General features: G+C 33.5%; 1 protein-coding gene across 1 annotated transcript in view; it reads left to right on the top strand.

The window, feature by feature from the left end:
• The window catches only part of LOC149085090 (uncharacterized), a 146169-nt gene that overhangs the window by 57024 nt on the left and 73534 nt on the right, over positions 1-15611 (top strand). Inside the window, exons 15-22 of the mRNA XM_089232879.1 lie at positions 173-349; positions 1880-1987; positions 3486-3580; positions 5902-6123; positions 6426-6588; positions 13388-13579; positions 14083-14262; positions 15225-15449. Of these exons, the coding sequence (XP_089089005.1) occupies positions 173-349; positions 1880-1987; positions 3486-3580; positions 5902-6123; positions 6426-6588; positions 13388-13579; positions 14083-14262; positions 15225-15449 (1362 nt within the window). The remainder of the gene's footprint in view (positions 1-172; positions 350-1879; positions 1988-3485; positions 3581-5901; positions 6124-6425; positions 6589-13387; positions 13580-14082; positions 14263-15224; positions 15450-15611) is intronic.

Raw genomic sequence — 15611 nt, 5'->3', positions numbered from 1 at the left:
ATACAAAACATTTTGCTTTGGGATGTGTTCCTGCTGGAAGGTTAATAATTTTATTCAACAGTTTTGAAAAATAACAAGACTTGTTTTCCAAAACAATTTTATTTCAACTATGCAACTCCGTTTTTTGTTAAAATTCAATATTTTCAAGAATTTTAATTTTTTCCAATTCCAGAAACTAGGTGTCCCATTTTTCCTGTCATAGAAAATGGATTTATTGTAGAACAGAATAAAAAATACTCGTTCGGTGATGAAGGTAAAGTTCAGTGTTACAAAGGCTATAAATTAGAAGGGAGTTCTACAATAAAGTGTGGACCTGAGCAATCTTTCTCCAATTCATCCACTTGTAGAGGTATTTTTCTTAAAACATTACTGAAATAATTGTTCATATCACGTGTGTATATATTTGAGAGTTTTTAGTTATATTCTCATAAAAATGATTTATTTACAAATGACATTTAAATGTACATTAATATAGTATAAACTTATGTCAAATATGCATCAATCTTTTATTGTTTAGTTTTATTTTAGTATACTATTATACAGCAGAACATTGATAACTTGACTACCTTGGTTACTCAAACATTTATTATTCCTGTGGTTGTCACAATAGTAAATTCAATAGGGGAAAGCATCTATAACTTGACACAAGATGACTAAACCTCACTTAAGTCAACTACGATTTGTACTGTGTTATCACAACTAATTTTTGTGCAATTGCTCAGGCGTTGGCCAGTTAATAAATTTTCACAACATTGTTCACAACAACATATATTTCAACATACTGTATTTTATTTTCAATTTTTTTTGTTCAGATATCATCACAGATAAATGTGAATGATATCTGAAATTTTTTGGCAAGCCAGTGATGATTGAGATTGCAAGATAGAAATGTTCAAGTTAAAGAAATAAAAGTTTTCCTTATTTTCTAAAATTTCACTGCTCATTCGCAAGTAACAGATATTTTGACATGCTTTGTTTTTTTAATTCTAATTTAAGTTGATTTGGAAAAAATTTCATAGTAAACTACAGTTATTTTTTTTTTTTGTTAATTTATAAATCAGCAATTCTCAGTCTGAGGTGCCTGGACCCCCAGGATTCCATCGATTTTTACTGGGGGGGGGAGGGAGGGGGTCCACGGCCCACTTGTAGAATTATAAAAAAAAAGTAATGCCAAGTTGAAAAAATTATTATTTTAAAAGAAAAGTTTTAATTAAACTAGTGTGCAAAAGTACCTCTGTAGACTGCAGAAGTAGACTCAAAAATAGACTGCAGTAGTAATATTGTATTTGTGATGACATCATTCGATAGGAGTATGGAACATTGTTTCAGTTCTTTTGCAGTCCAGTAGATGGCGATGCTATCACATTCCATTTACTAGTACCAGATAGATGTCTTCCATTGTTCAAGAGTATTCTTGCTGATAGGTGGCTGTAGTTTCCGCTGCTATAAATGGGGTCCATGGCAGACACCAAGATTTCTGAGGGAGGGGGTCCATGACTAAAACTATTTGAGAACCATTGTTATGGATGATGAAGCAGAATTTTAAAACTATATATAAGTACACTTTTACATGCATAAATGATATTTAAAAATTGTGAGGGAGAGATCAAATGAAAATTTGCTAACTTCACATTGGCTTAAGTCGACATGTTTTTCAGTACTCTTTTCAGGTGTTGATTTATCGAGGTTCTACTGTATATATAATGTAAATAATAAAACATATATTTTTTCATTTGCATATGAAACTATTTGTATTATTTCACTAAAATTTATATCGAGGAAAACATTCTTCATCAATTTTTATAGACTTTTACAGCTATATTATTAATATGTAATAAGCACATCTTTTTGTTGAAGTTTTTATTGAATAATTTCACAGATATAGATGAATGTGCTTCATCATCTTGTGATGTGGCATCCACTAAATGTCAAAACACTGATGGAAGCTTTTACTGTAAATGCAGAACAGGATTTGAACCAAATTTAGGTAATGAAGTGTGTGAAATATGTTTGTTAATTTTTTTTGTTGGACAGTAATACCCAACTGACATCACCCTGCATTTATGTCATCTCTTCCTAATTTTTTTTTTCAATAAGAAGCATTTTCAGCAAAGCTTGAAGATTTTTCATGTGGTATTCTTTGAGGCAATGATTTCCCAGCGAGAGTTGCATAAAAAAAGACAAATAGATAGGAAAGAATTAAGGAATAAGGTTCTCCAAATTTATATCATGAGGAGGGAGGGGTATTACCATTGGAAAAGTTTAGCTTGATTTTTTTTTCAGACTTCACACATTTTTTTCCATAATCAATTATCCACTATAACTCGAAAACAGTTCAGGATAGGATAGGATTGGGGGTGTTTCATGATCCAATTGGGATCGTCTATCACCCCTCCCTCTCATTTGGCAGAATAGGTCAGATTCACCCTGTATATTAGAACCACTCTTTAACGGCTTAACTGAGACCAAAGGTCTGCTGGTTTGCAGATAATCTAGTTAAGCAAGAAAGATTAAAAATAGTACCACATTAATTATGTATATATTGTATATTGAATCTGTTAAGTACTTTGTAAGGAATATTGGCTTCACAAATACAATTCGAAGATGATGCTTTATAGAGCCAATAGGGATTACATAATACTTTGAAGTTTAGAGATATTCAGGTTGCATTACCATACACCATACAGCAATGGTTCCCAAAGTGCACATCATGGCTTCTAGGGGCATTGCAAGGAGTTAGTGCATTGGCGTGTGCCCATTCAGAGCTTTGAAGTGATTCTTTTCTAGATTGTTCTGGAGAGCTGCAGATAAACGATGACAGGTCTAAGACAGCCACAAATAAAACATCACAAGGCCAAAAAAGCCGTGGGGGAAAAAGTTTGGGAACCACTGCAATACAGCAATATTGGCTCAAAGAACATGCATACTGTACAACATAATGAAATTGCTTGCAACATTAAGTAAAGAACAGAATTACAGAATTTTTATGGCCATAAAGGAAAATATAATTATTATTATAATTATTATTAAATATTTTTATGGCCATGTAGAAAAGTTTAGAGTGTGGTTCTAATGTGTATATATACATGTGTGAAGTACAGATGAATGGATACCAAGCAAAGATAATTGGGAAAAAAAAGTCACATTCCTCTGTGGGGAATCAAACCACCAACCTCACACTTTACGGGTGTATATTCTGCCATTAAACTACAGAGGACAGACATTTTCTTTCCTATGAACACTGTGTTCCTTTGGGCTGAATGGGACTGTGCAATAGACATCCTCCTAACTCAGCAGCAGCTCATAACAACATTAGCCTCCAGATGGCAACATAGAATGAAATGATGAACCTCTCTGCTAATTATATGAAGTACAGAATATATACATGTGTGTTGCAATCAATGGGTACAAAATCAACCTTTATTGTTTATAGTATCATATTTGATAAATCATGTTTGATAAATCACTATATTTCTTTATAACAGATTGTAGACCGATTGGGGATTTGGGTGTTGGAAATGGAAACATTCCAGATCATGTAATCAAAGCCTCTGGCACAGAAATTGGATATAGTAAGAATGTAAGTTTCATACAATGTGTGTGTGTGTGAGATGATTTTTACATTTAAGAATAAATAATGTGCTTATGAATAACTTATGCTTTATATAAATGCAAATATCCATCTGAAGAAATATATCGTGTAAAGCTTAGAATAAAATTTTGGAAACAAAAACCTATAATTTACTGTAATGAAGCTGCAGCCTACATAGTTTTAAAAATTAAATTTTGGCTTTTATAGCTAATTAGAGGCTGCACACTATATAATATTTTTTGACATTCTGACAATTAATAATTCTTATTTTCATTTTTTCATGTATTTCTTTTCACTCCAGTTAAAAAAAAATAAATTTTTACTTCGGAAAAATGTATAATATGCAATAATATAAAAATCTCAAAAAAAACTTGAACAGTAATTTAAATATATAGCCTTTTTTGTCTAAGTTTTGAATAAATATTATATGCCACTTATGCAAAGCTCCAGTTAATAAATTACATACTAGTGGCTTTTTTGCTGGAAATTATGGTGCACTCAAGTGCCTATACTTGGGACAATTTTGAACTTTGCACTGAATGAAACGTTAAAATTTAAACAAAAATACCCACATTCTCAAGGGTGTGTAATCCCTTTTACTGATAATTTGAAAATTTTAGGTTTACATTTAGCACATAAAAAAAAGTATAGTTTTTGTGTGCTATTTCATGTTCGAGCGCCTTAATTTCAATTCAATTTGGGACTGGTTAAATCCTTATAGAAAGAAGTCCTGAAAACAATTCAGAAAGAGAAATCATATTATTCATCAAAAATACCTTCACAACCTTTACAACAAAATCACAGAGTAAATTCTCTAGTAAGAAAATATCACACATCACAGCACGCATTCAAAACGAACAAATGAACTTAGGAAGTAGAAAACTAGAGAAACTAAAAACTTGAGCAAACTTGGAAAATGTTAATGTGTAGCAACTTTGGCTAACATAACAGGACAAAGAACAAAACATCAAATTGTTTGAAAAGCTAGTGGGCAAAAGTGTAGCTATCTTGGCAGACACTAAGAGGTTTCTCAATTCTCTTTATTGCATTTATTGAAACTTGATCACTGTCATCAACATCAGGAAATGAGAACACATCTGTTTTACCCATGTAAGTTCTCATAAAATGGATTGTGAACAGCTGCCCATCTGAACTAGCATCTATGACCATTTCTATGTAATTAATTTATAATTCCATGTAATGTGTCTATCATGGAACAGTGTCCCAAGTATAGACAATCTTGACTTTTTCCTACTCAAGCCAGACTGTAACCAACAATAATGGTGGTAAAAGAAGATTGAACCGGTATTTTATAGGAGCGACCTTACCTAAATCATGATTGCCTTAAATCATGAAACCTCCCCATGGCTAAACATAACTGTGGTGCAAACCTCAGCGGTTCATTAAAATTTACAGATTTTCAGGAAAATACATGAAAATCTTTTTCTCAACTGAAACACGCTACACTACTGAAACTATCATTAAATGTTAATACAACAACAAGCAAATGTGATGACCTGCTTTAAATGTAACCTACAACAACCATCAGGACTACCAACATATTAAAACAAAAAGCCCTAAATTATCCCAAGTTGGTCCATTGTCTCCAGTATGGGCACTTGACTGAAATTGAAGTTTACCATAATGCTAGCTATAATACCTGGCGCTGCCCGGGTTTTCTTCAATTACTGTGAGGATTGAAAAAATTACAAACCATTATAAAGGAGTAAACTATTATACATATACTGGCAGCATTAGAGAAGTGACAAATCATTGTAAAGGCATATACATGTCTGAAATGCATTGTCAGGGAACCATAGTAACCAGAGTAAACACTCCAAAAGTCATTGTTGTGACCCAGGAACCATTGTTGACCTACAGTGTTTTGCCCATTTCCGGCATTTGCCCAGCTCTGGTGAACTTTTAAAGTAGCCTATCGTTCAATCAGGGGCCTTGTTTGGTATATATGCAAGATTTGGCAACAATCGGTCAAAAATTGTAGATTTGTATAATGAACACATACACATAGACAGAAAATCAATTTAATATACATAGATTAGCTGGAAAAAAATATTCCAGGATTTAATAATATTGAATAAATTTTCTCTTGCATTATATTTTTGTTGTGAAACACCAATTTACTAGAGGCATCAAAATTTTAACTAAAGTTTTTAATTCAAGTTTATTCCCTTGAGTTTTTCAAGCATATGAAATTAACTCTAATATTCCTACAAATTTTTCTGTATTTGTAAGAATATTAATATTATAATATATATTTTTTAAATTTTCTGCTTTATGTTTTCTTCTAGGGAGTCAGATTAGACCATCCTTTAGGTTGGTGTGGTAACATACAAAGACCTGGAGAAAATTGGATTCAATTTGATCTTAGAGCTCCTGTTGTACTACGAGGCTTTCGCACTCAGTCTGTTCTTCGACCAGATGGCTCTCAAGCATTTCCTTTAGCAGTTCGTATCCAATATACAGATGATTTGACAGATATTTTCCTTACGTATGGTGATCAGAATGGTCAGGTCAGTCAATTTTGGAATATTAATGTGAAAAAAATTATATTTTTCAGTTTGTGCATACATCCACATATTTTATTTAAATTATATAATTTTTACCCTGGAGTGCTCACAGGGTATCTCTCATATATATTCTCCATCAACTTTCATTATAACTTTCCACTGGGAAAGCATTGCAGGGATAATTATATTATTGAAAAATCTTTGAACAATAAAATAGTTATTAAAAAAATTTATGGTTGAAGTTCTATTAATGGCCAACATAAGCTGTCTTATTGACTAAAAGTTCTTTTTCTTTTTCTTTCTAGCCTATAAATTTTAGACTTACTCATAATGGAGGTTCTGGTTTGTCAATTATCAGTCTTCCCATGCCAGTTGAAGCACGTTATGTTCGACTACAAGTGATGGATTATGTTGGTGCTCCTTGTTTAAGAGTGGAAATAATGGGATGCACTAGACAAGATTGTCATGGTGTGTTGAATATAAAATGCACAAATAATGTTTTAAATGTTTTATATGTAGGGGAAAGGATGGGGTAAGAGTACACACCTATGGATTTTTGATTATAAAAACAAAACTTTACATATATACTATAAACAAATCACAAAATAAATACACAACACATACATTGTATAGACTACATAAATTAGTACATTTTACAGGTATAAACATATAATACACGAATACAAACATATACAAATACAAACAGACTGCATTTTTTCTTAGCCCCCAGATATCAAGGATATATCACATATTTTCTGGATATTATCCCGAGGTGAACTCAGAAGAAAAAAAAAGTTATTTGCTCTTCGCTGGGACTGAAACCCAGACCCTTTTGTAAACATGTTTGCCCAGTTTGCAAGAGGGCCTGAGTTTGAGTTATAATGGTGGCAACAGTTTATTCCTCTGTAATGGTTTGTCACTTCTTCAATCCTCAAAGCAATTGGAGAAAACCCAGGAAGAGCCAGGTATTTTTGCTAGTATTCTATAAAAAATATTTTATTTTAAATCAGCAATAAATGCACAAGAAATGAAAGTTCCAACTTTATAAAAAAGTTATAAATTTTCTAAAAAAAACAATAGCAAATGTGCTTACTTTTTCTAGACTCTTACCCTTTCTTACTCTTATCCAACAGAGCCCTCTTTGTCTGGTGGGAGTATGGGAGGGGTGAGGCCAAGAGTATGCACTCAGATATTTCACAGTAAATATCACAGTAGTGTATCAGTTTTCACAGTATATGAACTCTGATATTTCTCCTAAAGGGGGCAACTGCCCCAATGGCTAAATTTAGGACGGAAAATTGTTGGTGGGAACAAAGATGCTGGGGGGGGGGGGGCTGAAGGAGTTGCAAAGGCACCCTCTCCCTACAAAATTTTGAGTCATTATTAATTCAATTCTTCAAATGAACTTGATGCCAATATAATATCATTGAATTAATTTTCAACGAATAAATTTAATGAAATTTAAAAAAAATTTCAGAAGTCTTAATTAGAAAAAAATGTTTCCCTGTATAATACGGGTCATATGATCACCCCATACATTTCTAACTACCAACATTCTTTGGCCACCATCATCATCAACCATTTTCAATCCACTGTTGGATGAAGGTCTCCTCTAAATTTTTCCATTTTTCTCTGTCTGATGCTTTAGCCTCCCAGTTGACTCTAGCTACTTTTCTGATCTCATCAATCCATCTTGCATGGGGATGCTTTCTTGGACATTTAACACAACGGGGGTACCAATTCAGACTACCTGTGGTCTTCCATCTGTTGTCCTGTCTTCTTGCAATATGTCCAGCCCATTTCCATTTTATATGTTTAATTCTTTCAATGATATCATATATCTTTGTGTGGTTCCTTATCCTAGTGATTCATTTTCTGTCTCTTCTTGTGATGCCTTGCATACATCTTTCCATGTTCCTTTATGTTGTCTGTATCCTTTGTATTGTCTTGCTTGTGAGTGTCCATGTTTCAACTACATAAAGTCAGTGCTGGTAGCACACACTGGTTAAACACTTTTCTTTTCATGCATAGTGGCATGTGACTCTTCAGAATTACACAGTTTTTGCCAAAATCGCTCCATCCAATCCTGATCTTTCTGTTTATTTCATTAATGATTTCGTTGTCCATGGTAATTTCTTGTCCCAGGTATACATAGCTTTCTATACTTCTTCTATCTCTGTGTTGTTGAGCAAGATCATCTTCTTCAACGTAAAGGAGTTGAACATAACTTTAGTCTTTTGCAGATTCATTTTCAAGCCCACATGAATACTTGTCTTTGCCAGTTCTTGTATCATTTCTTCTAGTTCGTCTGGATTACTGCTAATAGTAACAATGTTGTCAGCAACACGCAAATGGTTGAGAAATTCTCTATTTATTTTAATTCCTTTCTTATCCCAATCCAGTTTTCTGAATATTTCTTCTAAAACAGCGGTAAAGCGTTTTGGTGAGATAGTATCACCTTGTCTGATTCCTTTCCCAAGTTCAATCTTTGCTTTTCCTTTATCCAAATGAATTGTTGCAGTTGCTTTGTCATATATTTTCTTGATGATATTGATGTAAGTCTTCACTACCCGAATTACATTTAGAGCTTTAACAACAGCAGATGTGGAGACAGAGTCAAACGCTTTCTCAAAATTAATCAAGGCCATACACAATGGTAATTCATATTCCTTGTGTCTCTGTATGGGCTCCCTGATTGTTTGGATGTGATCCATTGTACTAAATCAACTTTGAAATCCTGCTTGTTCTTTTGGTTGGGCTTTGTCCAATTTGGATTCAAGCTATATGAACTATTGAAGCTATCTTCACTTTGGTGAAGATTTTATAAATTACTAATTAGAGACTGATTGGTTGATAGTTCTTGATACCCTCTTTTTCACCCTTTTTGTAAAGAAGAACCATCATTGCATTAATCCAAGGCATTTCCATTCTTCAAGTGCATCCGATTTTGTGAGACAATTTGTGAACAAAGCAGCTAGCAAACAAGCATACTGTAACTGTAAGACCAGTCAAGGCCCAGGCTCTGTCCCTTGAGGGATATAAGCCTTTTACCCCGAGGGGTTGGACCACGCTGGAGAGAACTGGCTGCGCCAGGCCGAAGGGCCAGATTTCCAATCCCCCTGGTCCGACGTCTCCAGCCCTCGATCCCTATGATTGGAACTAAAGGCCGTGAGGCCTGGTCTCCCTACCTACATCGTCCAGAGCAAGCCACAGCCCGGGACAAGCCCAGGAGTAGCCAACAAACCCAGCAGACATCAAAGCCACCCTCGGTCAAACCCCTGGGAACCCAACCCCAAAAACCCCCGGGAAATTCGGGAGGTTTTATTTACATTTACTACCAAGCATACTGGCAAATTCTTCTCCTGTTTCTTTAATAATGTCTAATGAAATCCCATCTTCACCTGGGAATTTCCCTTTTTTCATATATCTTATAGCCTTGTAGACTTCTTCTTTCAGCACAGGTGCTACTTGTACAAATTCTGTTCCATTTTTTTTTTTTTCCTCCCTTTCCTCTGTTCTGATCGTGTTCTTCATGTTTGTATAGAGTATTATAAAATTCCTCAAAAATACTGATGAAGGCCGTAGTGAGGGGGGCCTTGGGGGTCTGGTCCCCCCCGAAATGTGAGAAAATGATCGAAAAAAAGGACAAAAAGATGGCCGATGGCCATATCCATTGTTCTATCACTTTGGTCCCCCCCAAAATAAAAGGAGTCCTCCCCGAACGAAATTTCTGGCTACTGGCCCGATACTAATAATTTCATTTCCATCTTTTGTGATGGTTGCATCTTTCCTTTTTAGTGCACAAGTTTCCAGTGCTTTCCTTTTTAGTGCACAAGTTTCCAGTGCTTTCCTTTTTAGTGCACAAGTTTCCAGTGCTTTCTTTACAGTATCGCAATTAAACTTCCTGATATCTTCTGTAATCTGCTTTCGTATACTTCTATCTTACAAAGTTCTGCATATTCCACTTTTGATTTAGAGTCATTCTTCTTAATCTAAAATTCTCTCTGGCCTTTCATCAGTTTCTTCTGTTACTTTCTTCACCGGTTCGATTTCTTTTTCTCCTGCAACTTCTTTTGCTACTTTCTTTAGGATAGTAGTTATTAAAGTTCTGTTCATCATGGCGACATCTTGTCCATCTACAGTGACGTTATATAGCAAATCAAATCAGTTCTTCAGCTCTAAGTGGAATTTATATCGATGTTCTTGAAGCTTTGCCATATCGATGACAGTTTTTGTATTTTTTATAAGTTTCGCTCTTTCCATTCTAGTGTTAAGCATTATTCTACATCTCACCAGTGTATGATAGCTTCCTGTATTGAATTTGTTGAGAACACTGCAGTCTTGGATCATATGCTTCTTATTAGATAGAATCTATAGCATAGATGTAGCTATATATGATGCTGCTTTGGCACAATCCATCACACCTTCACAAGAGAGCTTTAGTAGAAAGAAACACGGGGAAGGAAGAAAGAGGATAGTTATTGATACACAGTTTATTAAGCTTCTGCTGGCCACATGGAAAAATATTGCCAGGGATACTGATGCTGCCTTCTAACTTCTATTTATCAAATCTATTCTATCTTATAAATATTAGAATATAATTAAAACCATACTATATTTATATCTTATAATATCTTCATCTTTTTAGAATATACTACATCTTTCGAATTGGAATATTTCTTGAAATAAGAGATAAGAATTCTCACAATTTTCAAAAAACGATTGCAAAAGGCAACTGCGGAACCTTACTGATAATTTTTAACATAATTAAGGTAATGGTTAGACTCACTGCATAAATTATTCATGATAATGTTGCATTGATAGAGCAGTGTTGTATTTGTGCTGTGTACAGATATTGTGAAAAATAATCGGATAAATAAAAATAGTAGATTACCCGTGTCTAAAGCATGCTTTTGGCTTGATTGGGCCTTAGGCAAAGCAAAAATTAGTGGGGGTTTCCCTGCAACTGGGGTCAAAGATTGATTAGTCAAAAAATATGTTTACATTTCGGAGTCCCAAAATCATGAGGGTCACAGAAAATGCTCAAGAGCATTTGCCACATGATCAAGATTCACTTGCTCATGTGGAAATCAGGCCCTGCCTGTATCACAATACAATGCAAAACCATTGGCACCATTACAAAATCATCAAATTTTATAGTAACGAGGGTGGCAAAATCATTTTTGCCACCCTCGTTACTATAAAATTTGATGATTTTGTAATGGTGCAAAAAATCCTAGTTATAGCCTTGATATAAAAAATATATGCATGTGATATGATCACAGAAAGAATTTGCAAAGAAGAAAAACATCAAATCTAATGTATGAAAAAATTGAAATAGTGTGGAACCTATGCAAAAAGTGTCATCATTGGGGGAACTCTCATCATGGTTTACAAAAGAAGGCATTTCTGAAGGGCAGCTAGGCCTAATCACACTAAATAATGCTTACCCATGTTCTCAAATGCTGGCCTTCTCAAGAACATTTTGGACGAAACAATTTGAAAAATGAAAAAAAAAATTGAAAGAATAACATTCTTAGGCCTAGCCACCCCTAGCCTGTCCCCTTCAGAAACTCTTAATTTTTTTCAGAAACTGTTTTTTTTTTTAATTTATTTTTCCATTACCCGTGGAGAGGGTTTCCCTGATGATGACCATGGGTGGAGATAGGGGAATGGGAGCACTGCCCCCCCCCCCACCATCAAAAATATGTATGGGTGACATGGGCGGAGATACAAGGGGGCGTGGGGGCATTGCCCCCCAGCATCAAAAGTGGAGTCAACTGATCTAATGTATATATGTATATATGAATTGAACATCATCATCATCATGCCCCCTCAGCGATAATGACCGTGCCCCCCACAGACTTCAAAGTCTATCTCTGCCTATGATGGGTGACCCTATGTTTACATTTTTTTTGACATAATCATTTTCCTGCCCCCTCTCCCCAGATCTTCAAGTCTATGATGATGACCCTTGTATAGGCATAGGTTCTCTCTCTATACTATTTCAATATTTTTTTTTTCATACATTCGATTTTCTGTTTTTTCTTCTTTAAAAATTCACTCTATAATCTTAACATTATGTTTTTGAATGAACAAGTGAGTTGCTTAAGCACTTTTGTAATTTAATAGCTATTTTTAGCTAATTTTTTATTTATTTTTTCTATGTTCGTATATCTCTTGAATTTTTCCCACATTAGGGGAAAAACGGGAATGAATTGAGGGTGTATGGAATAATCTTGTCCTCAGCAAGGTTGCAATAATACACCATTGTTGTACCTAGAAGAAACGATAAAACGCTTTTACAATTACAGCTTAACTTCACCCCATGGGTGGAGATACGGGAGACGTGGGGGAGGGACAATGCCCCCCCCCCAAGCGTGAAAGGTGAAGTCAACTGATCTAATGTATATATGAATTGACATCATCATTGTGGCTCCCAGCAATAATGAACGTGCCCCCCCAGACTTCCAAGTCTATCTCCGCCTATGCTTCACCCGCATGAAAAGTGTTAATGTCATCACCCTTTCTCTTACTTTTATGGGTTGATCAGCCTTTTCTTTTTCTACTTCTAGATTTCACTTCATTTTAAGTAAAAATACTTACATTGCAACTGCATGTGTGCTCTTAATTGCCCATGCATCGTTTTTCTCAGTGGCTAATAGCTACACTGTATAAAGTAGCTACACCCTGAGATAGATTTGAATTCTAATGTCACCATATTGTTCGGCTGAGAATATCCCTCATATGAAATTAAGAGCCTTGTGTGTGTGTGAAATCTTTTTTTTTCAATCTATAGAAAAATTATGATTTTTCTGCAGGAAAAAAATTACATACTAACATAACAAAATTACATTTCACCCAATAAATTGAGGACATTGAGGGTGTTACCAATAATGGTGGTTTCTTGAGACAGTTTAAAAAATACATGTTAACTTGGTCATAGTCACTTCTACTTACCCTGTTGCAAATGGAAAAAAAATTGCATACATACTTTTACCTTCCTTTCCTCTACATGTAAGTGATAATATTTATGTTTGGAAATTATGGAAAAAAAAATAACTACCGTTTTAATTGGTGTAAATTATTTATTATTCTTTCCTATTTTGTGACAAGAGCATGTATATGAAATATAAATATTTTGATTTAATGCATATCTAGCAGTATTTTTCCTTTTTTTTATTTACGGAATAAACTATTATTTCAAAGTTAGAACTAGGAAGTAAATTTCATACTCATTCTATGGTGTTTTTATTTAATCTCTCAGATATAAATGAATGCTTAGAAAATAATGGTGGATGTGACCACAGATGTGTTAATAGTCCAGGATCATTCAGTTGTTTGTGTAATATTGGTTATGAACTATACAAGGTCAATGGTACAAGTGGTTTCTATATTCCTCTCAGTGAAAAGGGGCTGAAGGACGATGATGTATATACTTTGAACAAAACATGTGTTCGTAAGTATGATTTTTATTAAATTACCTCAGACTTTGCAAATTAATCAATAGATATCTCAAGTGCTGTACAAGGAAAGGGCAAATTTTACCACTTAATGCCCCTTAAAAAACAAAGTTTCAATTATGTGAATAATGAATAAAACATTAGATTGTGGTACTGAATGATAATAATATATTTAAAAAATATTAAATGGTTAAGGTATTATATTTAACTACTAAATATTGATTACCTTTATAATAATGGATAATTGTTATTTCCTGTCAATATTTAAACAGTATAAACTGGAAAAAAGATGCCAAAAGAATTTTAACTTGTTTATATGATTGACCAATTAATTTCAGTGCATATTGTTTATTTTAACTTTTTAAATACTGAATCACACTGTGATATTAAAGGGAACCACAATTCGTATAAAGTATGCTGTAAAGAATATTTTTTTATGTATAAAATTATTTTTTTTGCAGTATGGTTTTTTACATATTATTTGTTATTTTATTCATAGCAAAAATGTGTCCTACACTAGGAGAGATTGAAAATGGGAAACTAATAGCATCAAAAAAAGCTTTTCATTTTGGTGATATTGTAACCTTTCAATGTGACTTTGGGTATGAGATGACTGGAAGTCCTGTTTTGCAATGTAATAGCAATGGTGAATGGAATGGAACTGTTCCAACATGCCAGTGTAAATATTCAATTTTTTGAAGAAATTTTTAAAATACATACTACTTTTTTCTTCATCAAAACACTATGCAGATGCAAACATCTATATTTTCATTTCACTTATTAATTGCTTGTTGATAAATCACACTGGTTAATAAATTACTGAATTGAAATAAATTAAATGAAATTAGAATAAAATAAAATAATAAGTTGATTTTGAAATTGCATATTCATTGATTATAAATATTTGTGAAGTTTTAATATTCACTCTATACTGTAAAATACAGATACTAAAATTACTGTGGACACAATAAAAAACAAAATAAAAAGGATAGTATAAAATTGGCCATGCAGTTAAATCTCACATTGGCCCAGATCTAAGACTGAGCTGCTATCAATAAGCAAAGATGAATTACCTATCATCACAAGATACTTAAAACATCACTCACTAAAAACTGTTTGTATATTTTCTTTTTGTAGTAGACTTTTTATTAAAAGAATATCAATCTTCATAGAGAAAACATTCAGAAATATAGTTGCATAATTTAGTTCTAAAAAAGAACTTAAAAAATATATAATGAATTTTTTTCCTATAAAACAACGAAGTTTTGTGCAGCTTGTCACACTGCAAAGATACCGAGCTAAGAATACTGAGTCTACTGTTGTTGGAACATCTAGGTTTGAAATTTGAGAGTTCAAATTCCACTATATCATGCTCTTTTAACCAAAAACTATATTCTCATCATTATTTTTTTATTGAAATTAATAATAATATGTTCATTTTCATCACTTTAGTTTTTTAAACACCCTTTTTGAAAGCAACTCCAATATCATCAAATGCATAGTTATTTCAATATTCCAAACCATTATTAGCGATATATGATTGCAATTCTACAAAAGTTGCATATTCATTTACTGTTTTTTTCGGCCTAATTCAAAGTAAAATCATTGCTATATTTGAATCAACTTTCTCCACTTATTTAGATGCTCACTGCCCAACACTCGATTCAGATGATAAACAAGGATTAGCTGTACATTCTTCAGCAGATACTGAAATGGTTCCATATTTAAGCAATATTACTTTCACTTGTGATGAAACTGGTCGTCCTCTACGAGAAACATCAACATCAAATTTCAGGCAATGTGTATTTAGTCCTCAACCAGGAAAACCAAACTACTGGCTTGCTGGACGTATGCCTCAATGTCCACGTAAGAATAATGGTTTAGCTAGTTTTTGCTCTCTGAAATCCTGTGAAGATTTTTTGTACTCTTTCTGATTCTTTACCAACTGTCAATTGTTTTATAAAAAAAAAAATTCATCAAAGTAATGTCATTTGGAAGCCAGTATAGTTTAACTTGAAACTATAAAAT

Source organism: Pholcus phalangioides, unplaced genomic scaffold, assembly GCF_987345545.1.
Source record: "Pholcus phalangioides strain wild (caught in Gottingen) unplaced genomic scaffold, Ppha-v1.0 ptg000007l_1, whole genome shotgun sequence".
NCBI classification, from domain to species: domain Eukaryota; kingdom Metazoa; phylum Arthropoda; class Arachnida; order Araneae; family Pholcidae; genus Pholcus; species Pholcus phalangioides.
This window is presented reverse-complemented; position numbering and strand designations above follow the sequence as displayed.